This window comes from Labeo rohita, chromosome 5 (genome assembly GCF_022985175.1).
Source record: "Labeo rohita strain BAU-BD-2019 chromosome 5, IGBB_LRoh.1.0, whole genome shotgun sequence".
Taxonomy (NCBI): domain Eukaryota; kingdom Metazoa; phylum Chordata; class Actinopteri; order Cypriniformes; family Cyprinidae; genus Labeo; species Labeo rohita.
The window spans coordinates 23,092,094-23,116,534 of NC_066873.1; the positions used below are offsets into that span (position 1 = coordinate 23,092,094).

At 35.8% G+C, this 24,441-nt stretch overlaps 3 protein-coding genes across 3 annotated transcripts; all 3 read right to left on the minus strand.

Annotated features, from left to right (window-relative positions):
• Window positions 1–3,100: 3,100 nt before the first annotated feature.
• Window positions 3,101–4,083, minus strand: ins (preproinsulin). Its single transcript, XM_051109198.1, has 3 exons — window positions 3,935–4,083; window positions 3,641–3,825; window positions 3,101–3,367 (listed from the first exon to the last, which is right to left on the minus strand). Exons 2-3 carry the CDS (start codon window positions 3,816–3,818, stop codon window positions 3,219–3,221), a joined length of 327 nt encoding a protein of 108 aa, XP_050965155.1. The 5' UTR covers window positions 3,819–3,825; window positions 3,935–4,083; the 3' UTR covers window positions 3,101–3,218.
• A 135-nt stretch (window positions 4,084–4,218) lies between these two features.
• Window positions 4,219–19,350, minus strand: panx1b (pannexin 1b). The gene is made up of 7 exons (XM_051109187.1): window positions 19,142–19,350; window positions 16,969–17,105; window positions 16,688–16,887; window positions 8,535–8,740; window positions 8,115–8,425; window positions 7,787–7,937; window positions 4,219–6,599 (listed from the first exon to the last, which is right to left on the minus strand). Exons 1-7 carry the CDS (start codon window positions 19,320–19,322, stop codon window positions 6,514–6,516), a joined length of 1,272 nt encoding a protein of 423 aa, XP_050965144.1. The 5' UTR covers window positions 19,323–19,350; the 3' UTR covers window positions 4,219–6,513.
• Window positions 19,351–21,253: 1,903 nt separating this feature from the next.
• Window positions 21,254–23,016, minus strand: epd (ependymin). Its single transcript, XM_051109196.1, is given in 7 exon segments — window positions 21,254–21,524; window positions 21,526–21,571; window positions 21,687–21,771; window positions 21,872–22,058; window positions 22,185–22,319; window positions 22,688–22,722; window positions 22,866–23,016. Coding segments are annotated over 7 exon segments (651 nt in total). The 5' UTR covers window positions 22,951–23,016; the 3' UTR covers window positions 21,254–21,446.
• Between the last annotated feature and the right edge of the window lie 1,425 nt (window positions 23,017–24,441).

A 24,441-nucleotide genomic window follows, 5' to 3' on the forward strand; every position in this document is an offset into this window, starting at 1 on the left:
AAGAAAAAAAAAAGATGAAGCCCTGATTAGTTGTGATGGTGCAACATTAGGAGTCATTTAAACAATCAAAATGTGTGAAAGTGCGCCTCACAACACCTGACCTGCTGAGTTTACTAATAAACTTTACCTAGAAACTGCTAAGTGACCATTAGTCAAAATTCTGGGTTGCGTGTGACAGTTGTGGAAATTCTGATCTGACACTTTGAAACGATGTATTTCATGAGTTTTCCGTGTATACACACGTGAAATTTCTCACACTTTAAATATTGTAATTTTAACATGAGTTTATCAGAATGATTACAGAATCTTTTATTTAATTTTAAGCTCACAAAAATAATATTAATGTAATCAGAATGAGTCTGAGCCAAATCAGGTGTATTGTCTGAATGCAGGTTAGATCAATGGTCAGTCCATTATAATTCAACGATTCTTGCTCTTTGTAAATGAATGTTCTGCTACCCTCTTGTGGCCATAAGTTGATCAGCAGGTATATTTAATAAATATATGAGCGCATGAAAAATGTTTTCGAAAATCTGTAGAACAGCCCAGTTCCGTGACTGAAAATGTAAATTAAAGTGAAAACCTGTTCATAGCTATTTGATTTTTGTATGTGGGCTAGTTTGTGGGAGAGGGATCTAGACACACACACACACACACCTACCGCATTGTTTCATCCTCTTCCTGGTGCCTTTAGTTTCTATTAATTGGCAGAGCAGCTCTGCTGTGAGCAGTTGTTTTATTTCTCTTTTATGTTGTAAAGAAATAGCTTCATGTTAAAAAGCTTAAGAGAAAAAAGGTTTAAAGTAGGCATCAGAGAAATTTAGCTGACAGTGTGGCTTTTTCATGTGGCTCACATGGTATTGTTTGTACCACTCAAATGAAGGACTTTTTTCGAATTACTGTAGACAGTGGTGGTCCGGTTGTGTTGGAAATGCAAAACACACTGCCTTTTAGTTGACCGTAATTGAACCTGTTGTTTCTTTCATATATGAACAAAAGAAAAACGTCTTGGTGCTTAGTCTCTTGCTTCTTATTTAAGGTCTTTATTTTTTATTTATTTTTTTTTTAAATGGTGTTAGGCTAGTATAGTAGCATGCATGACGGAATATATCTATACAGGGAGGTTTTTGCTGGTTTCAGTTTTTCAGAATACAAGTCATATAAAAATATGTATTTAATTATGATGAAAATAACAGCAGAATGATCCTGTGATGAAGGAGGGTCAGGAGGGCTTTAAATAAATGAGAACAAACAATAAATCAGTTTTATTACATGTATGATGTTCTCAAATTTTTGTGTTTCTCAATGAGTTTCCTTTAGATAATGAGTGACATATTTGATCAGAAAAATATATTGTGAAATATTACAATTTATAACTACAAATTTTATAATATTACCCTCAACATTTTATTGATACTATATTTATCTGTCTAGGTAATACCACTGTACATTTTCAAACCTGTTGTAATTTAAAAACAGATCATGAAACAAGACTTCTCTGATTATCAGACCTAACAGTCAGAGTATAGTGCAGTACCTATAGTTAATATTTATAATAATCACATATAAGACTATACAGTATGTAGTCTGAATTAAATGTGTAAAGAGTTATACAATTATAATATATGTAATATACTATTTTTCAAAAGTAGGTACCTTTTGGTTGTCAACTTAAAATAATTTGTTACCCTGCTGCCATAAAATTTTCAGTCAGCTCAAATAAGTTTAGTCAACTTGAAATGTTAAGTTGTAACTTTATGTCTAAGTGATAACTTAGATATTCGAGTTGGCTAAACTAAAAAATTGGTTTGTTAAAATTAAAAGCCGTTTGTTAAATCAACTCAAATATATAAGTTTTCATGTAGTAAAACGTAACATTTCAAGTTCTCTAAACTTGTTGTTTTTAAGGCAAATTTTAAGGCACAAATAGTTTTTTACAGTGAACATTAAGTGGGACATTGCTGCATATAATTAGAGAAATATCAACCTCAGAATGATTACAGTTAATTTTAATTTTAAAAAGTTAATTTCAATTTAAAAAAAGAATTGAATTCAGGAAATGTAAAAAATTTGAATCCTTGAATTCAGGAAATGTAAAAAATTAAAAAAGGCCTTCTGTATAATTCCAAAAAGGATGTCACAATCTTGCACCTTCACCACTAGTTTACAGTAACAAAGCCATATTTTGCACTTTCTTTTAAATTAATTTAGTTTTTTTTTTTTTTTGTTTTTTTTTTTTTGTTGCCTTGTCTCTAGTTGCGTCATTTTATAACCATTTCCACATCTCTGACCCTCAAAATTAAATAAGCTGTCGTGTTACTGTACCCTTACGTCTTTCATTAGTAAATGATGTCTGTTATGATGTACTAACCCAGGGTTTGGATGGTTAGCTTGTCAGACTTACTCTGACAGAACGTACTCCACTCCAGAGATTTCAAGTTTTAGTCATGGAACCAAAAATCTCAGAGTCTAAACACTGTGAATTTCAATCAGGAGAACTCAGATGGGAATGAACTAATGTGATGTTTTTCTATTTATTTTAATATTCTTAGGGATAGTTCACCCAAAAATGAAAATTCTGTCATTAATTTCTCACCCTCATGTTGTTCCAAACCCGTAAGACCTTCCTTTATCTTCAGAACACAAATTAAGATGCGTCACGGTACTCGATAATGTGGAAGATGGTGACGTGGAGACGAATTGTTGAATAAAGTCATTATTTTGGTTTTCTTTGCCCACAAAAAGTATTCTCGCAACTTCTGGGAAATTATGGTTGATACACTGATGTCACATGGATGATTTTAACAACATCCTTACTATGTTTCTGTGCCTTGACCATGGTAGTACCCTTGCTGTCTATACAGGGTCAGAAAGCTCTTAGATTTCATCAAAAATATCATAATTTGTCCTCCGAAGACGAACAAAGGTCTTACAGGTTTGAAACGACAAGAGGGTGAGTAATTAATAACAGAATGTTTTTTTTTATTTTGGGTGAGCTATCCTTTTAGTCAAATAAAATTGAATTGTTTTCTGTTTTAAATAACTGGGATTTTTAAATACCTCATTTAAACTGGAATATAGTGATACAAAAACAAATGCATTCATTTGATAAAATTTTATTTTCTATGAAAAACAAATCAAGAGCATTAAGGCATGATACCTGTGTGCAAACAGGTGGTAAAGTCACTGGCAGTTGTCACAAGACATGTGCAGGTTCTTTAGTTACAGTAGTTCTGCAGCTCAAAGATACTGCAGGGTTTGTGGCAACACTGCTCCACAATGCCTCTCTTCCTTATCACCTCGGCATGATCTTTAAATGCAAAGTCAGCCACCTCAGTTTCCTGGGCAGATTTTGGAGGAAGGAAACCTGGAAAAATAGAACAATAGAGAAAGTCCTGACATTAGTCTAGTTTTATACTAGTGTACAACAGGGCCAAATTTAAATGTTGCTCGACTTCGAAGTTCCCCGTTCAGTTGGATAAAGCGAAAAAGCAGACAATCAGATCTGACCCTCATTCACTGCAACAGGAGTTTAAATCTTTTTGAATTCACCCCAAACATCATGAGAAACTGTGAATGCACTTTTTATGTTGTCCTAGCATCTTTTCCATATTCAAAGCTCCTCTATAGTCTTGCTTACCCATAAGAGGGTCAACATCTCTCTTGGGGTTGTAGAAGAATCCTGTTGGACCACAGACCAGGTAGAGGGCATCGACCAGATGAGATCCACACAGATGCTGTGGGGCCCCTGCGTTAGCGTTCACACTGGAGACGGCCAACAAGAACAAAAGAGCACCAGCCTGGAGCCACACTGCCATGGTCACACTGCCAAAAAAAAAACAGATATATGCTCTTTTACCGATAAAACACATCTTTATGCAGCAGCAGTTACAATAGCATTATCTGTCGATTTACCATCTTGCTGGTCACATACCTGTTCTTGCAGCAGAGGACAAGGAATGGTAGAGATGGTAGACAAGAGAAGGTTTAGGATGAACAGCATGTGCTTCTCACTTTTATACATGTGTTTAGGCAGGTTCAGCAGTCTTTGCCTGAATCAGCGGAAAACCAATCTTGTGCACAAACACACTTTAACACTTTTAAGTGACTGTCCAATTACACAAGCCACATTAGCTGTGTTTGCCCAACCAATTCACTTTATCTCCTGAGTGCTACTGTGCTCACAAAAGACAAACACATTCTGGTGCTCACACAGGTCTAGCAGCCTGTTCTGACAGTCTCAAGTGGGTTTTGGTTAATTGTTAATAACTGTTGAGAACAGACGTTTACACAGAATGACCTGATCATGGATCTGCTAGAAGGTGACAGCTGGTGGCCTTTCTTTGGAAAGATTGTGAGCGAAACGGCAGAATGTCTCCGGGGATCTCACTCTCAAGATGTCTCATTAGTCATCAGTAATGTTTGTGACGTCTTCTTTGTGACGTTTTCTAGCGATGAAGATTTGTGTGTGATTATTCATAATGAAATGGACAGGTTTTGAAATATTTTATGGCAAACACTTTCATAATGTTCTACACTCTATTATACAATCTAAAAAAAGTTCTTTAATGGTTCTCTGTATGTAGCAAGTTTTCAGAACCATATCAGCATGAAGAAAACTTTATGCTTAAATAATGCTTGGTTCTAGAGTTTGGGGTTTGTTGTTTTTCAAGTCTGTAACTATCAAAATCACCTCATTATTGTTTTTCTGGAGCTTAGCCATAAAACTGAAACAATATTTGATATTGAACAGTAAATAAGCATGTGAAGCTGGTTTACTGAAATAAATCTTAACTTCATGATTTAAATTTATCGGTAACACTTTAGTATATGGACCAATTCACACTATTAACTAGCTGCTTATTAGCATGATGTTGGCCGTTTATTATTAGTAATTATAAAGCACATGTTCTGCATGACCATATTTTAAATCTCTAATCCCACCCAATACCTAAACTTAGCAACTACCTTACTCACTATTAATAAGCAGTTTACTGAGGCAAAAATGGTTAATGTTTTAGTAATTAGCGAGAAATGAAACTTAATGGAGAAATTCCTGAGTGAAAATTTTCTCACTTCCTTGTGATTCAAGATGTTCATGTCTTTCTGTCTTCAGTCGCAAAGAAATTAAAGTTTTTGAGGAAACATTTCAGGATTTTTCTCCATATAGTGGACTTCAATGGTGGGCAATGAGTTGAAGGTCCAAACTGCAATTTCAATGCAGTTGCAAAGGGCTCTACACGATCCCAGCCGAGGAATAATTATCTTATCTAGCGAAATGATCTGTAATTTTCTTAAAACAATAAAAAATTATATACTTGACCATCTTGGATCACATGGGGGTGAGTAAATTATCAGGAATTGCTTTTATTCTGGAAGCGAACTTATCCTTTAAAATAACGTGTGACAAGTTTATCTTTTAGTAACACTGTTTAGTATAGTGATATAGTCATTGTGACCTGAATTTGCCTAAGGTATAAAATTCCATAATAATGTAGAAAAATACAGTTGTTTGGGGGAAATGGAGTGCTTTTTATTATATTAAAAGCATGCATGTATCTACATCCCTGAATGTAGTAAAAATCACATTTTTAGGGTTACAAACACCATGTTTGAAGAGCTCACCTCTGAAGACATGCAATTTAACATCTCTGAAGGATTTAAGGTAAAAAGACATAAAACATTACAATTAGAACTACAAAAAAAGTAAACATATCTCTGGCACAATACTGTTATCAAATAAATACAAAACTGCAAAATATTTAACTTAGAAACAGTGAAATATAATTATACATATTATACATTTTAGTTTGCATATTTGATTATTGCTTTTGCATAGGCAGTGCATTATTACCTGTAGAAATGGAGCCTAATTAAGGTTAAGTCTTACCCAGCCACATCCTGGGTTGGGATGCATCATCATTTCCGATCATTTAGACATTATTTGAATAACTATATTTTATGATGATGCCTCTGAGAAACAAAATCATTTTCTGCACCCCGGTTTCTTCATTTCGCAAGTACATGATGTATGTAAAACTAGCATTGGATGGTTTGTAATGAAGAAAAGACTTTGATGACTTTTTGGTCACATTATACTCTTGCAGTCATTTTAAAACAAAATTAAATTATTTGTATGTTAGGAGGAATTGATTAAGTTAATTGTTAGTATTACATTAGCATCATTAATTCAGATTAATTTTTTTCATTGTTGCAACAATACCGTACCTACAAAGGAGACCCAGGGATATATTTTGTAACATTGTATTCGTAGTGCATACAATAGGGGCTTAACATTCATCAACCTCAAGTTATAAAAGAACAATCATTCCGTTTCTATTAATGTAAGGCATAAAAAGCTCATGCAGCTTAGTTCTGCAGTTAGTAAATTAGTAAATTATCAGTGTTCTATTCAAGCCCTGATATATGCTGTAGTGTTGTATCTTACATTTCCTTCATAGTCAAAATACATGTAAACTTATTGTTTGTAATTTGATTTGACTTTGTTACATGTTAGACCACCCTGTGTCTTACATCCTTCACACAGCTGCAGCTTTTCTCTGTCTGTACTCCATCATCCAGCAGAACAGAAGTGGCATCTAGAGACAAAAACACATTCATATAAGCTTATATAGCAACAGTTGGTGCAACAGGTTTTACCTGTGTGCTTTAGTTTTTTCTACCCACATTTGCCCTCAAAAACATTTGTTCAAATCTGTATTTAATTGGATTCCGATTTACTAGAGATTTATTTGTTGAGATTTCCAAAACAAAGATTTACATATAATGTACTCACGCCATTGTCATCCAAGATTTTCATGTCTTTCTTTCTTCAGTCGTAAAGAAATTGTTTTTTGAGGAAAACATTTCAGCATTTTTCTTAATATAACAGACTGATATGGTGCCCTGATTTTGAACTTTGAACTAAATGCAGCTTCAAATGATCCCAGTCAAGGAAGAAGGGTCTTATTTGGTGAAATGATCAGTTATTTTCATTAAAAAAAATACAATTGAAATACGTTTTATTCTCAAACACTCGTCTTGTCTTGCTCTCGTTGAACTGTGTATTCTGGCTCAAGACAGTTAGGGTATGTCTAAAAACGCCAATCGTATTTTCTCCCTCAACTTCAAAAATTATTTCAAAATCATCCTACATCGCTGCAGAAGTATCGACCCAGTCTATGCAAAGTGAACATGCAAAGAAGTTTAAACACCCTTAGCAAAAAAGGTAAAACAGCGATAGGACGATTTTGAATTTGAGGGAGAACATGAGATGGGAGTTTTTTAACATACGCTAACTGTCATGAACTGGAACAAAAACAGTTTAGGCACAGTGAGACAAGATGAGCGTTTGACATTAAAAAGTATATAAACCGTATTATTTTTCTGAAAATAACCCATCGTTTTGCTAGATAAGACCCTTCTTCCTCGGCTGGGATCATTTACAACCGCATTTAGGATCATTTGAAGCAGCAATTAAACTGCATTTTGGAAGTTCAAGATCAGGGCACCATATCAATCCATTATATGAAGAAAAATGCTGAAATGTTTTCCTAAAAAAATTTCTTTACGACTGAAGAAAGAAAGACATGAACATCTTGGATGACAATGGGGCGAGTACATTATATGTGAATCTTTGTTTTGGAATTGGACTTCTCCTTTAATAAGCAACATAATATCAGCAGTACATTATACAAAAACACAAAATAATTGTGAAGGAAATGCAAGTAACTGTGACTTAAGGACATTGTGTGTCTTGTTTTCACTTCACTGATGTTACACTTACCCTTTATTTCAGAGTTTTCTTTCTCTGCCTTTCCATTTACAGTTTGGGCTTGTTTTCTGTCCACCATGTCAGTCCTCACTTGTCCAAGAGTCCTAAGGAGACACATGGTGTCAAATGCTGCTTCCCCTCCCTCTGACAGCAGCTCCAACACCTGCGTACACACATTACAAACAAATGTATTAGTCTTCACTCACTGACACCAGCATCCCGTTCTGGGAATAAGATGTTAATGCATTTTCACCAGACATAACAATGTATAAAGAACTCAGCACACTGTGAAAGAAATAAAACAGAGGCTTCTAACATTCAAATGCATGCATGTACAAACCTGTAAGCATTTGTAGCTCTTAAGCTCACTTAAGTTTTCTTCCAAGAACAGAAGGTAGATGCTGAGGTCATCATAACGGCGAGCGGTAGGCTGCAAATCCAGCACGTGACCGAAAGCAGGGAGCAGGTGGTATGGACGGAGGAACTGAGTGCGCTGATGCTGGCGGGCAGGTTGGAAGGCAGTGTAAACCACAGCCGGTACTAACAGTAAATACACTACCAGATTTATGCAACTTAGCAGGCGGAAAACACCCACTGCCACCAGCTTACACTGAACTGCCTCTGGCACCACACTCTCATTTACTAATATACCTGGAGACACACACAAACACAATTCAGAAAAAAACAGGAAAATTATTTTTCACACTCAATCTCACTTTAAGTGTATCACATGCACAGAAACACACTATCTAGCACACACCTCTGCGCAGGTTACAGGAGAACTGATCACTGGGTGATACCCAAAAGATGTAGTAGGTCAGATAAAAGCAGGCCAGCAGTAAAGTGAGGAAAGTTAAAACTCGGCAAATCAGATATTTTGCAGCCAAAGCCCATGATAAACGCTTTGTCTTCAAGTACTGCTCTACGAGAGGGTACTTAAAGCAAGCTTCCGTCAATTCAAGTCCACTGAAAGTGAGAGACAGAGAGAGAGAGAGAGAAGTTTGAGATTGAGGTTAAGATCAGCAGAATCAAAATATTAAGGATATTAACATTTTTGGGTTATGAGTGAGAAAGGAAAGGAAATAGGGGAGTGCGGGCACAAACTAACATGGGGTTCATTGTAATACACGTGGTTTAAATATTCCACAGATGCTAGCATGAACAAGTTTACGGGATTTACTAGTTGCCATATCAACATTATATAGAGGAGTGTGTCAAAATTCAAAAATCTTTTCAAAATTCAAAAATTTTTCATCTCACTTTTTAGCATTCATTTCATTCAATGAGACAAATCGGCTATTATTTTAATCTCCAATCAGTTATGTACCAGTTTAGATAGATTTGTAATGCTGCGCTAACTAGCAGAAGACATTACCAGTTTTAAACTCCAGTCGCGCACATGGGGAAGGTTGTAACACTGCTTTACAACGTGCCTCGCTATATTAAACTATGCTATTCTATGACATTAGCGATGTAATTTACACTGTTTTCTTTAATGATTTTTAATGAGAAACCACAGGAAACAGGTGAATAAAGGCTGACAATTGATGTTTAATCTTTAGAAGTTATTTCAAGAAATGTAAAACATTTTGGCTCGTTTATGTGTCTTGTGTTCTATGAGGGCTGTGTTTGGAGGGAGGGGAGTGTATCTCTGTGCTTTTCTGAATGTCTAAATTGGTTTCTTCATTTGCCCACATTGTTTAGAACTATACTGTATAGCTGTGTGTTGCGATCAGGGCCAGCCCAAGCATAGGTGCAATGTGTTCATTGTTAAACTCCAAAATTAAATTATTTTTAATTCTTAAAAACACCATTATTTTATTTGAAAAGGTTAATAATTTTATTTTATTGACAAAATATTTTAGTTTATCGTGTATATTTTTTTCATTCGATCAGACAACATTTTAAGCTGTCATATGTTCATGTTACAACGTGCCCCTCACATGTTACAATGTATCCCACCTATGGGGCATGTTGTCACATTTCACTTCCATTCTTTTGAGGTAAATAACAAAAAACATGTACACTGTAATTACGAAACAAAGTGACATATAACAGTGTGAAATTAATGTAGATAAAAAATTATACTCTGAACCCCACGTGGATTTACACAAAATAATAAAGTCAAAAAGTTTTGTGCCCCGCGCTCCCCTAGAGAGGAAGCTTAAATAGCAAAGCTAGTTTTTCACAAGCATTCATACAGGAAAATGATTTGAATATTTTTTTTTAAGAAATTAATACTTTAAATCGGCAAGGATGCATTAAATTGATTATGTGACACTGAAGACTGAGTAATGACTGCTGAAAATGCAGCTTTGCCATCACAGGAATAAATTATATATTAAAAATACAGTAACATAGAAAAACACTATAACCAGTAAATTTGTAATCTTTTTTCACAGTATTACTGTTCTTACTGTACTTTTCACTAAAAAAAATATCTAAAATTTTTTTGTTAAAAAAAAAGCCTTGGTGACCATAAGACACTTCTTTTAAAATCCTAAAAAAAAAATTATACTGATTTACTGAGTCTCAGTCTGGACCAGAGTTGGTCTGAAAGCAAACTGACTTTTTGGAATATTTAAAATTTAAATATTCAATATTTAAATATTCTGAATGATGTGATAATCAAACACTGCATTTCTCACAATTCAACACTTCAGGCTGCCATACACTCTTAAAAAAATGGTGCTAAATAGCACTAAAAGTGGTTCATTGGGGAACCACTTTAAGTGCTACATAGCACCTATCTTTAAAGGTGCTATACAGCACTTTTGTCAAATGTATAGAACCATAAGAAGAACTCCATTCTCCTCATATTTTAGATATGTTACTCCACTCTCATATGTTATGAATGGAATTTAATTTACAATGGTAAAAGCTAGTCTGAATCACTTTTATGCTCTTCTGAGGTTAGAAAGTATTGTGTTGGAGCCTTGGAATATTTCCTTATAGGGGGGTGGCCAAAAGATTGAGAACCACGTTATCTCCACAAAATGTTGAAATTTAATCCTTTCCCCAGCTAAACTAACAGACTAAGGTAGAGTTAGAGAACCTTTAAAGAACTGTACAGGGGGTTACCGTGTTCTTTCATTGGCAGTGGTGTAATATAGCACCTCAACCACCCCAAAGAACCACTGAAGAACCAATATTTTTGTGTGTGTGTACACTCTTAAAAATAAAGGCTACAAAGGGGTGTTTTTGCAGTGATGCCATAGAAAAAACACTTTTGGTTCCCCAAGAACCTTTCAGTAAACAGCTCTTAAAAGAACCATTTTGAAGAACATTTTAAAAATCTAAACAACCTTTTGTACTATAAAGAACATTTTCTGCATTTGAAAGGTTCCGTGGATGTTCAAGGTTCTTCATGGAACCATAGATGGCAATAAAGAACCTTTATTTTTAAGATTTTTTAAAAAACATTTAGTGGGAGGTTTTCAAGATGGCGGCTTGAAGGGAGGTTGTGTGTAGTTAAGCGGTAGTGTCACTTTGAGTTTCTAAATACTACAACCCGCATATTGTAACTTTTGCATGCTCATGTCTTGCATTTTTCATTATGAGCATAAATAAGTACTTTTTGAGGCAAACGGAAAGCATGCCACGCAAAAAAACGCAGATTGCCAGCAGCCCCGACGAGGCCGATGAGCGAGTTCACACTGCTAGTGCTAACACGGGTTCGCCTGCGTCTTCGCTGTCTGACGCGGTTGCAGAGATTACAGCCAACATCTCAAAGATCATCGAAGAAAAGATGGATCCAATATCGCAGTTGTTACAAATGCATCGTTCTGAGCTAGATGAACATGAAAAACGGATTACGGAAACGGAGACCAGAATATCTGCTGTTGAAGACGTGGTAACCCCAATCAAGGCTAAGCTACAGTCCCTCGAGAAACTCGTGCATGAGTTGGGTGAGCGGGCGGATGACCTTGAAAATAGAGGTAGAAGGAAGAATATTGGCATCGTTGGGTTACCTGAGGGTGTGGAAGGTGACAACCCTACGCGGTTTTTCGAGTCATGGCTTCCTAAAACTCTGTGCATCACTTCGAAAGCAGGTCGTATAAAGCTAGAGAGAGCGCACCGATCACTCGCCCCCAAACCTTCCTCTACGCAGCGACCGCGACCCGTCCTGGTGAGGTTTCACAACTTTCAAGATAAGCAGCGAGTGTTAAATGCCGCGCGGGAGCTGGGGATCAATGGCTCTCCTTTGAAATTTGGAGACAGCACCGTGATGTTTTTTCAGGACTTTTCGGCGTCCGTTCTCCGTAAGCGCAAGATGTTTGACGAAGTCAAGAAACGCCTAAAATCCCTAGGCGCGGAATACAGGCAAATTTACCCTGCCCTCCTCAAGGTAACCTTCCGTGGCTCGGTGAAGGTCTTTCATGATCCGGCTGCTGTCGGCGCCCGTTGGTAATACTTGATCGACCAACTCACATCACGGGATCTCCTGATAATTATGCTTTGGTGTGAGTACAAATACTGAGAACTTAAAGGGGACTCTGATACATGTTTGCTGGCAGGGTCTACTGTACTGTGTATTAAGCTGTGCGGCCGTGAAGGCGGCACTACCGCTTGACGTTTTTGGTTGGATATTTCTTTAGTCATTTCCTTTTGTCGTTAGGAGACCTCTTTTCACTGGTGCTCTCGTTTTGCAGCGGGAGGTAAAGTGTGTAATCTCGTTGATGTTTAACAATTCTTGTTCGAGTTCTGTGTTTCTGAGTTTTTCACTTCTTATCTTTTTGTTACTATTATTTTTTGGCTCACCACTTGTTTCTCTGGTTGACATCTACATTACTAAAATGTACATTTGGATTGTGTTATGTCTAATATATTCTGAGAATGTTTACATTTAAAGTTTGTACATGGAACGTTAATGGTGTTCATACACCTATTAAAAGACGAAAGGTCTTAACTTATTTAAAAAAGGAGGGAGTTCATGTTGCTTTACTTCAGGAGACCCATTTAAACGATCAAAAACATTCTAAGCTATCACTGGGGTGGTTTGATCAGGCCTTTTTCTCATCGTTTACTTCCAGGAGTAGAGGTGTGGTTATCTTAATTAGGAAAGGTTTGCCATTCCAATTAGTAGAAGTTATTAAGGACACAAGAGGGCGCTATCTAATTGTGAGGGGGTTACTATATGGGGAAGAAATAGCTTTAATGAACATTTACTGGCCTCCTGGACATCCAGGTGATTTTTTGACTAAGGCTTTTTCCAAGTTAGCAGATTGGGGCGTTAAGACATTGTTTATTGGGGGAGACTTTAATTGTCATTTATGTCCCATTATTGATAAATTCCCAGCAGGTAAACTATTATTATCTACTCAGGCTAAAACTGTTAAGGCTCTTTGTGAAGACTTTGACTATGTAGATATTTGGAGGGCCTGCCATCCTGCAGAACAAGAGTATACATTCTTTTCTAGGGTCCATAGCTGCTATACTAGGATAGATTATTTATTTTGTCCGAAAAATATGATGGAGCATATAAGGTCTTGCAATATAGGAAATATATCTATATCTGACCATGCAGCAGTTTTTACTGAATACTCCTTTGGGAACCAAAATATTAAGCCTAGTAGCTGGAGATTTCACCCATTCATCCTAGCAGATCATAATTTTATATCATATTTTACAGAGGAATTTAACTCTTTCATGTCCATCAATTCTGCATCAACTGAAGACCCATCCTTACTATGGGAAACAGCCAAAGCTTTTTCTAGAGGCCTTATTATAGCATATACAATAAGTAAAAGGCGTAGACAAGCCGAACAAAAAGACATCTTAGAATCTAAGCTTAAGGATGCTGAGAGATTATACATTAAAAAACCGTCTTCTGCTAGGATGAAGGAAATCTCTGCGCTCAGATCTGCTTTAGATTCTCTTTTAACAAAACAGGCAGAAGGGAAAATTCGTTTTGCTAAGCAGAAAATATATGAGCATGGAGATAAAGTGGGGAAATACTTAGCATATCTAACAAGGAAAAAATCAGACTCTCAATCAATCCTGCCTATTGTGGATAGTAGTGGTAAACGCTTTTCAGACAGTCTATCTATTAATAACACATTTAAAGAATGGTTTGAGAATTTATATAGATCAGAACTAGAAGGGGATACAACACAGTCCACAGAGCTTTTTTTAAACCCTTAATTTTCCCACTTTATCAGAAGATCAGACCTCCTTCCTCAACGCCCCTATATCTAAAAAGGAAGTTCTAGAAGCCATAAAGAGTTTACAGTCAGGAAAAGCACCTGGCCCAGATGGGCTTAGTAGTGAATTTTATAAAGAATTTAGAAATGTATTAGTTGACCCCTTACTAAATATGTTTAATGACTCATTTGTAAAAGGCCGCTTACCACAGTCCCTGAGAGAGGCAAACATATCCTTAATTTTGAAAAAAGGCAAGCAGGCAGAGGACTGTTCGTCATATCGACCTATTTCACTGTTGAATGTAGATCTGAAGATTCTTTCCAAAATTCTAGCAACACGGCTAGAAGGCCTTCTCCCAACTCTAATAAAGGATGACCAAACAGGCTTTATTGTAGGACGCAACTCTACCAATAACATGCGTCGCCTGTTGAATGTGATACATTTTTCTAAACAGCAATCAATGGATGGTCTTGTGATCTCACTAGATGCGGAAAAGGCATTCGATCGCATCGAATGGTCTTACTTATTTTATGTGTTACATAGATTTGGTCTTGGTGACCAATTTATTAAGTGGGTCAAGTTATTGTATAATGAACCTCTTAGTGCCATACTCACTAATGGGTGTCGCTCCTCTACATTTAAAGTTGGAAGAGGGACGAGACAGGGCTGCCCTCTCTCGCCTCTTCTATTTGCTTTGATAATTGAACCGTTGGCAGAGGCTATAAGAACAAATAGTAAAATTTGTGGGTTAATGGTATCAAATAACCAACATAAGATTGCCCTATATGCCGATGATATTTTGATATTCATGGTGAATCCTGATACTTCTACCCCAGCTCTTTTAGACACGATTGACAAATTTGGCATTTTTTCAGGATATAGAATTAATTATCATAAGTCAGTGGCAATGCCCATAGGTGGCTTAAAACAAATTCCCCAAACATTACCATCCTTCCCATTTAGATGGGCTCCTGAGGGCTTAACATACTTGGGCATTAATGTTACTCCCTCCTTTGAACAGATGTATAAAGCAAACTTTCTTCCACTTTTTGAGCGAATTCAGAATGATTTAGAAAGGTGGAATGTCCTTCCTATTTCTTGGTTGGGGCGGATCTCCCTTCTGAAGATGAATATTCTCCCAAGATTACTTTACCCCATTCAAATGATTCCAATAAATTTTACACATAAAACGATTAAGAAATTAAATGGTTGGTTTAGTTCTTTTATATGGGCTAAAAAAAAAGCATGTATTAAAATTTCAACTTTAATGCTATCATCTTCAGTGGGAGGTCTTGACCTTCCAGATATTCGGAGATATCAGTTAAGTGTTCATTTACGTTACATATCTGATTGGATACATAAAGGGTCTAGAACAGTGTGGTTTGATATTGAAAGTTCACTCAGTAAAATTCCTTTAGTAAATTTGCTTTTTCTTAAAAAGTCTAAATCCTTAAGAGTCGCCTGTAGTAACCCCATCACAATTTGTGCTATTAAAGCGTGGCAGTTTATTAGACGTTTGGAGGGTCGATCTCGACTCACCTCAACTTTCACTCCTATTTGTGATAACTATGACTTCCTGCTATGACTGTAGACTCAAATTTTCGAGTTTGGGCAAATAAAGGTCTCGCCACACTGCATGACTTATTTGATGGGAACATTTTAATGTCATTTGACCAATTAGTTATCAAGTATAGTGTTTCACGACAGGATTTTTTTCGTTACTTACAGTTAAGAGACTTTGTGAAAAAAGAGACTACTTTGCTCTCAAACCAGGACATTTCAGCTCTGGAGAGACAGCTTTTTTTACATAGGAACAGTTCTACAAGTTCTTTTTACAAGCTCCTCAAGGATTTTTGCTCGTCAAATACGGACACCCTGAAAGGAACATGGGAAAGGACGCTTGATATACAAATCACAGACGATCAATGGGAGGAAGCATGGAAGAATGCAGGGACCCTAAGCATATGCAATAAAGTAAAAGCGATGCAACTGAAAATCTTGCACAGAGCTCATATTTCTCCATCACGGAGGCACAAGTTTAAAGATGACTGCTCACCAATGTGCCTGAAATGTAAAACAGAGGAAGGAGATCTTGTTCACTGTTTCTGGTTTTGTAGGGAGATTCAGAAGTTTTGGTTTATGGTGGAACAAGAACTTAATGTTATTTTATCTATTAATATTGACTGCAATCCAAAACATATGTTGCTTGGGATATATGATGACGTTATTGTAGATAAACATAAAAAGACACTTTGCAAGTTCCTTACATTTTGTGCCAGAAAGTGTATTCTTCTGAATTGGTTAATGGATAAAGCCCCTTCAAAGGCATTATGGCACAGGGTTATACTTGAATATGTGTCATTAGATTACTTAACTTGTGCTTCTTATAGCAAAGATGTCATATTTCATAGAAGGTGGGATCCGTTTTTGACATATATGGGCTTAAATATATCCTCTATTCTTATTAGAGGGTTTGTTTAATGAGGAATAAATATGTGTGGAACATTGGAGTATAAATATCTAAAGTATTTTGTTTATAGGAATATATTATTTCCCAATATATATATATATTTCTCAGATTGGTTTACTGAGGTGGTGAGCTATGTGTATGTGTGTGTATGTAATTTTTTTTTTTTTGTTGTTTTGTTTGTTTTCCCTTTCTATTCTTTGTCTTGTTCTTCTGTTTGATTTTATGTTATGTACGTAATGTTTGAAAATTGAATAAACATATCCAAAAAAAAAAAAAAAAAAAAATTTAGTGGTCTACACCTTTGTGGGTCTTCTGCAGAGTCTTTGTCTTGTTCGGATGTGAGGCTCTTGGCAAGGCGGATGGCGCGATTGTAGCAACGGTCAAGTTCCTCCATGATAAAACTTAGGTCAGAGGATAGGGAAGGGGCAGCCGTGAAACGCCAGAAGAGAGCAGGAATATACATGAGGATGGCGACCAGCAGAAGGATATAGGGAAAGAACTGCAGGTAAAGAAACAGAATAAGATAAAAACAAAGCAACAAAGAACCTGTGATATTTCATTGTTGTTTACCAAATGTTACCTTGTGTAGATGAAGGGGGGCGCTATCAGCCCCATTTTCTGTAGGATGATGCTCTACTGCAGCCCAGCAGAAGGAGTCCACATATGCAGCCTGTCTCAATGTAAAATTAGTCGGTGGAAAACATGTGATCTGTGTACCTAAGAGAGTGGAAATTACACGAGAACTTGTAATTCTCTTAGCTTAAGACATAACAAGAGCTGTAATGGAAACTGGATTCACCTCAACCCCAAAAATGCTACTAAAAGTATGCTACTTAACACAAAAATACAAAGTGTTTTTGTATCTCTGTTATGAGCAAACAATACTCCTGCATAAACGTGATATTAATGTAAGTGCATTATGATAGTGCATTAAGTGCATGATAATTATGTATATTTTAGGTCTGCCAAGCTATTAAAAAAATTAACTAATTAATTTGACATTTTTTTCTGAAATCACAATTAATCCCACCTAACATTAATGTTTTTAAATATACTTTTATATAGCAAAATTTCACATTCAATCTTCAAATTAATGTACAAACAACATTAAGACAGGCTATTTTTAATATTTGTTTAATATTTTTTTTATGACTGAAGGCCAGTATCACTGATTCCAATACTACCGATTGTTTTCCCCCCTAATATTTAACCATTGACTATAGCCATTCAACATTATAGTATAATTGAGAGCTATCAATTTTAACATTTATTAGACTTAAAAAATAACTTCTAATATAAGTAAACTTAAAACAATCTACACATAAATCCCTTAATATAAATGTCATATTTAGCTACCTGTGTCCTTCAGCAAGTAGGAAATAGTAGCACAAAGAAGATATTATATTAAAGAATACTTCCATTTTATGGCGGAAGATAACACACTTCTCAATATATCTTCTTTTGCAATCTGTAGATGAATTAAAGTCAGTTTTGTAATTACAAGTAAGTGAGTAAAGGACAGAATTTTAATTTTTAAGTGAACTTCAACTAAAGTTACAATCATCCTTTATTACAGTAACTGTAACACTTGAAACATAAATTATGTTATTCCAATTAATCCCAAATAAAAGCACACCTTAAATTTATCATTTTAATATTATACTAAAAATAATAAATGTAATATTTACATACTGACTGTTTTAATAATGAATTAAAATATTTATTAGAACTACTATTACGGTATCATTTTTATCTTTATATGGTACTAATTGTTTCATATTTGTAATAATATGGGTTTACAGCAACAGTCCAAACAATAAAGTCTTCAACTAGATACTTTTGTAGAACAATGTTTATTAGAAGTTTTAAAGATTGAATTCATAAATACTTTTGTTGCAGAACTAGTGTAACAATAAACCCCATAAACACTGTGGTAACCATCTTATATGGCTACTATCTAGTGTTGCAACTTACCAACAACCTAGTGATAAAACAGACAGTATGAGTTCAATAGCATCCAATATAGCAGAAAAAAACATTGGGCTTTTATTTTTATGTTTTAAATTTTGTGAAATAATCTCACTCATTTGTCTCATGAAGACAGAACCGTACAAAGCATGTCACTCTGGTTTAGTTGTGACTGAAAGTGTGTTATTTCTGCCTCCGACTACTTACACTAAGACAGATAACACGCCCTTAACAAGTAACTGAAAAAATAAACAAAAGATATAACGGTCACAATGCGCGTGACAAAAGCCTGGCCGCAATAATTATTTAAAACTTCAAATAAATAAATAAATATATGCTGCAAAATGCGATGCTAACAGTTCGCATGCTTATAATTTGCTGCATGTGTCTCATTATGTTTTGTTTTGTGAACGCGCATACCGCTCCTGCAGTGACGCGCCCATTCTGGATTTGCACATAAAACCGATTAGCAACTGGCGTTGGTCTTTGTCCAAGTAATCGACAATAAGTTATGTAAAATCACGTCCTTTCAGCTGTAACGAAATATTACAAAATATTCTACAATAACAATTACGTAAATGTCGTTTTAGCAAGTGCCTTTCAATACTTCGCAATCTTTCTGTTCAAATCACTGAAAGGCAAACCGAGAGATGCGCTTGATGTTTATCAGTTTGAACCTGTTACCCCCACAGGCTTAAGTCTTTTCGTCTCTAGCAGACGTTTCAAAGTAAACTGCTGCTTTTTTTCGCAAATTTTGGTAGCGGTGATAAAATGTTTTTACTGACCCACAGAGACTTCTTGCGCAAAGGCGAGTGAGATGAGTAACAAAGGAAGCCCAACCGCAATAAAACTGACCAGTTTGTCTGTTGCCAGTTCCAGACGCACGCCTTTATATTTAGAGTCGCTTTGCTCTTTCAATAAAAAATCAGAAAAAACATATTCGGTAGCAACGCGTGCTATTGCCATTGTTGAGATTTAATGTACAGTATGTGTCAAGAGCACCGCTAGTTCCGGTGGGCAGGGTTTCACCGACCAATAACAACAACATCAGAGGGAATTATCGAAATAATACCTCGTATAATACCTAGTTCACTGGATTGATTCAATCGTCCAAATAAAGCTGTTAAATCTTCTGTAAGTTTTAAAAAAAAGCTCGTTGCACACTGACGTACATACCCTTCTTCTGATAACAAGTGTGATTTTATGAGACAAAGTAAACTGACCCATGACAAACGAGTCATCAGGAAGACAGCAATAATGTAAGAGGGATACTCTTAAGCCTATTAGCAAACTATTAGATTTAGTAGTTAATAATAGCCTAATAAAATAATGATAATAATGATGATCATTCATAAGTCATTCATAAGTTCATTCATTCATTATTCAGAAATTTTGATTATTTTTAAAATGTGTATAGCCTACATGAAAGGCCGTTTACTTCCCGTACGAAAATTAACCATGGTTTCACTACAAATAAAACAACAACAACAACAACATGGTTACTATAGTTCACCACTATAGGTAACCACAAATTAATCATGGTTTGGATACACTACCATAGTTTAACCATGGAAATTGTAGTAAGACTGTGGTTATAGAAATGGTAATCAATATGCCAAAAAAAAAAAAAGACATGGTTACTACACTTATTTTACTACAATATGGTTCATTTTCATAAGGGTTAGGGGGAAAATATTTACAGAAACAGAAAAGGTTAAATGCATGGTATTATTACTCTTTAATCATTTAAACTATTTTTCTTTTGCCACGTCATGTAAATGGGCAAAAGTGCAAAGCCATGTGAAACTATTAAATCTTGACATAGGCCGACGTTATTGGTCTGATTAACTGAATAAAAAGCTGCATGGAAAATGTCTATATGATTATGTTTATTTTTTTAAAAAAGATATTTAAAATGAAGCAAGAAATAACAAAGAAGAGAATGTCCATGTCATGATGGTTATTTTAAGAGAGATACAGAAGTAATCGCACAGCTACAGGAAGTAGATGGAAATATTGAGCTGAAAAATTCCATTGTTTTCCGTCTGCTGTCTGTCCAGGAGTGCACATGAAACTATAAGTATGAACCACAAAAACAACAAATGTAAAGAACACAAAAATAAGAAGGCGGAAGAATGAATTATCCATGTCTCAAACCACCGAAGTTGGGAAATTTCCCTGACTTGGGCTGAAAGATAGAGGTGCTGGTTAGGTAAACCTCAGACAGTGAAGATACATCAGATGGAGGCTCCATGCTACTTTCACAAGACAGTGGTGTGGCTTCCCACAACTCTCAGTCAGTGACAATGATTCTGCCATTCCATTTACATTGCTTGTGCATAACTGAATTCAGTCAAACAGAAGAAATTTGGGATCATCAGTATTTTTTAGACTATGATTTTAAGATCCAAAAGTTTACACCCCTAGCTCTGAATGCATAATTTACTAAAAAAAGGCTCATTCAGGTAACAACACAGTATTAAGAATCAAGCGTATGTACAATTTTGAAAGGGGTCATTTTTATAAATTCAACTATTATTTTCTCTTGTGGACTATATGTAAACGTCTTTTATGTGAAATATCTTACTCAGGTCAGAACTAAATAAAAAATAACATGCATTTTGTATGATCCCTTTTATTTTGGTAAAATGATTCACATTTTGCATATTCTGCAAGGTGTATGTAAACTTTTGACCTCAACTGTATATGACATTTTTTGTCACTACATTGCACATAAAACTCTTTTTGATGGATTTATTTAGTCAACTTTTTGATAATAACCTTTAGTTGCCTTTTCCTTCTTCCTCTTCAATGGTCATTAAGTCTTGCTGTAGAATTGCTGATTCCACACAGACTTGTGATTATTTTTTGTTTTTCAAACAGACATCAGAAATGGATTTCAGTGAAAGCTCAGCTTTATTGACTTCAGTGAAGAAACAAGTTGCAAAAGACAAAAAAAGATAGTAAGATAGAAACTGCAGACATTTTCTGAAGAAAAAAAGATGGATACAGGAAATACTTTTTATTTAAATGCTCTTTTTATTATTGTGTGTAGCCATCTTTGGCAGTTTGTAAATCATCTTATGCTTTTCAGTCATGGAACAGGTCGAAGAGGCTGTGGTCGTCTGGTGCCTCCTCAAATGCCACACCCTCACAATAGGCCGGGGGGCACAAAAACTTGTGGGTCATCAACTTCTGTTTCAACTCCAAAGAAACTGAAAAAGAAAATAGCATGGTTTAATGACTGATATGCAAAACCGCACAATACAATAAAATGCAGACATCTTCAAAAACATTTTCAGAGAAGTGTGAACTTAGTCTCTGCTGTACCTGAAGAGAAGGTCGTTCTTCTCACCATAGTAGGAGCCAGAGACCGGCAAACAGCCACAGGAAGTGGTTGACAGAGAGTAGTGAGCTGAAAATAAAAATGGAGCCAGCCAAAAAATAAACATGAAATTTTCAAACACAATAAAGCATTATTTGGAAAAACAATAAAATAACGAAAAGGTATTAACCATGAAGTTCAGGCAACTTTCCACTCCACACCCGAACTCTAAGTCCCTGTTCTGTGATGGAGGGGCTGCCCATGTAAATCTCAGCCTCGTGAGTGGCATCGGGGGGAATCTCCATCAGGTGCTTACGGAACTGCAGAGTCTCCTTCTTGCAACTCTCGTTTTTACTGTCTATCTCATAAAGTACACCCTGTGTGGAAATAAAATGCTTGAATATATATTGCCAAAAAAGCAACAAAAACAAAAACTTCTGAAACATAAGCTGAAAGAGGAAGAGGAATAGAGAAAGGCAGAATTGCTGAGGCAAGAGGCCTACCTCTTCAAAATGTATGAGCACATCCATATAAGAAGTTTTGTTCGCGTGAGCAGTGTCCTCCACAAAACGAAATTTATTCGCTTTCGAGTCATAACTGAACTCTCCAGATGCAAGGTCATGACCCCCTGTTGAAACCTGAATGCGCGTTGCACGTGAAACAAAAGAGAAAAGTGAAAATGTTCAGTAAAAATACTATACAATTAGCTTTAATAGTTCAGACGTTTACAGTAGGTTTTCAAGGTTTCAATTTCAAGTTACTCCTCCACACTGCCTTATGTTAAGCAAATATTTTATCACACAGGGTAATTGACCAAATTAAAAGGCATTTTAAATGACATACGATCACTGAAGATGCCTTAAAATTAGAGTTTGATAAAGAAATGAGGGCATGCTGTGCATTTTTAAAGGCTCTATTTTAAAAGGTTCTCTCACTGCAGAGCCAAACCGTACACTAACCACCTGCTAGAAATATTAAACATCTCTTTGAAATGTTGTACACTCACCACTTTCATTGTTCCACTGGTCAATGGTGGTGAATCTTAAAAAGGAAAATTAAAAGTTAAAATTCTTCCCATCAGCTACAGCTTCAGAGAATGATCAGATTCAAAAATATTACAGTATTATTACAGAAACAGATTATTCTTCAACTGCAAAGACAAAAGATTTGTATAAAGCTCTTACGACATGGCTGGCGATGATGCGAAGCCCAGGCGACAGCACAGAGGCACGAGAAAACCACACAGAGCAGCTTGACTGTATGCATCATTGCTCTCTAATGTTCTTCAGGTCCAGACACATCCACAATCATTCAGACTGTGCTTTTTATATTTAAACCCTGCACCCCATATAAACGTCCCCTCCCTTCCATCCCTGGACATCCAGCATTGGAATAAACAAATAACATGTTTCGAAATCACCTTCTATTATAAGTGCAAATGAGATAGCTGGACAGAATTGGCACAAATGACCATTCACAAGACAAAAAAGGTCAAAAAAGCTGAATTTATACAAACAATCCCCCCCGTCCGGCCTCTGATCGGCACTCAGGGGTGCTGGCTCCATACTGGTGGACCATAAGTCCAGAGACAGTTGGTGTCGCATCACATGATTTTGGTTCATGTAAGGTGAGGATTACACTGAGGACGCCCTGACTAAACTTCTCAATCAATGCAAAAAAGAAAACAAAACAAAAACTAAATTCGGTTATACAGGTGTGAAAACAAAAATCCATCTGGTATTTTCCACATCATTTAGTTTTACTAACAGAGGTCTACACTTGCAACACTTAGACGTATTTTCATCATATTTTTACATGTTAAGACACAATGATCTTTCACAATGCATCACAACCACAGAACAAATAACAGCATTCGTGTACATCACACAAGTAAATACGCATGTAAATACAGGAAGGGAAATTCTGTAGTGTTACCAAATTTGATGGCTATGACACTTGTGACCAATTGGTTCTTCGTTATTTAAATTATTATATTTCTTGTGTAGCTCCAGTTGCAAATTCTGAATAAATGTGAATGTGAGGGAAATGTTCTGATCAGTTGTTTTGTCACCCATGTGATTTTACTTCTTTTTGTACCATTGATAATCAAACAAGATGAAGATAAACTTCAAATTTAAATGTAGCTGTTGTCAGTTCGTTACACCTTATAATTCATTGATTCTGTTTTCTTGTAAAGAGGACACAAGAAATCCCCCTAAATGTTTGGAGGCCACTTTCACTATTGCTGTTTTATGCCAGGGATTGTCAGGAATTGGTTTTGACAATTTTCATTCAGTTGATAATGATCCCGGTTGTTCTCAGATCAGTTTCAAAGTAAAAGTGTGTAATTAGCTAATGCATGTTGTGAAATCTGGATCTTTAAAAAAAATACATTTGAGAGATTGTGAGAGTCAGAATAGTTCCAATTCCTGTGCTGGTGTTTGGTACATTGGAACATTGTCTAACTGTAAATGATGTACCCTAAACTGGCATGCTTATAAAAATAAAGATTTAGCAAAAGAAGCTTTTCATTTTTACATTTAAGATGAATAAATAATATGTATAATGAATATCAAAAAAGCGGGGTGACCATCTGATGCATGTAGGGATTATCAGAGCCCAGATGTTGAACTGCAGTCACCTTTGTGGGCTCTGTTCTGCTGGAATCAATGCGGGATACTTGTGACTGGTGAAATATAGTTTATTTGCTTTCCCTGCTTGATGTCAGTCTTGTTTTCTAGGTAAAAGGGAACATTAAAC

Coding starts and splice junctions, on each gene's coding strand:
- ins (XM_051109198.1), bottom strand. CDS start 3,818: ATGGCAGTGTGGCTCCAGGCTGGTGCTCTTTTGTTCTTGTTGGCCGTC. Junction 3,368..3,640: donor AGATGTTGACCCTCTTATGG/GTAAGCAAGACT, acceptor CTATTTTTCCAG/GTTTCCTTCCTCCAAAATCT.
- panx1b (XM_051109187.1), bottom strand. CDS start 19,322: ATGGCAATAGCACGCGTTGCTACCGAATATGTTTTTTCTGATTTTTTA. Junction 16,888..16,968: donor CCCCCCTTCATCTACACAAG/GTAACATTTGGT, acceptor CTTTACCTGCAG/TTCTTTCCCTATATCCTTCT. Junction 7,938..8,114: donor AGAGCTACAAATGCTTACAG/GTTTGTACATGC, acceptor GTGTGTACGCAG/GTGTTGGAGCTGCTGTCAGA.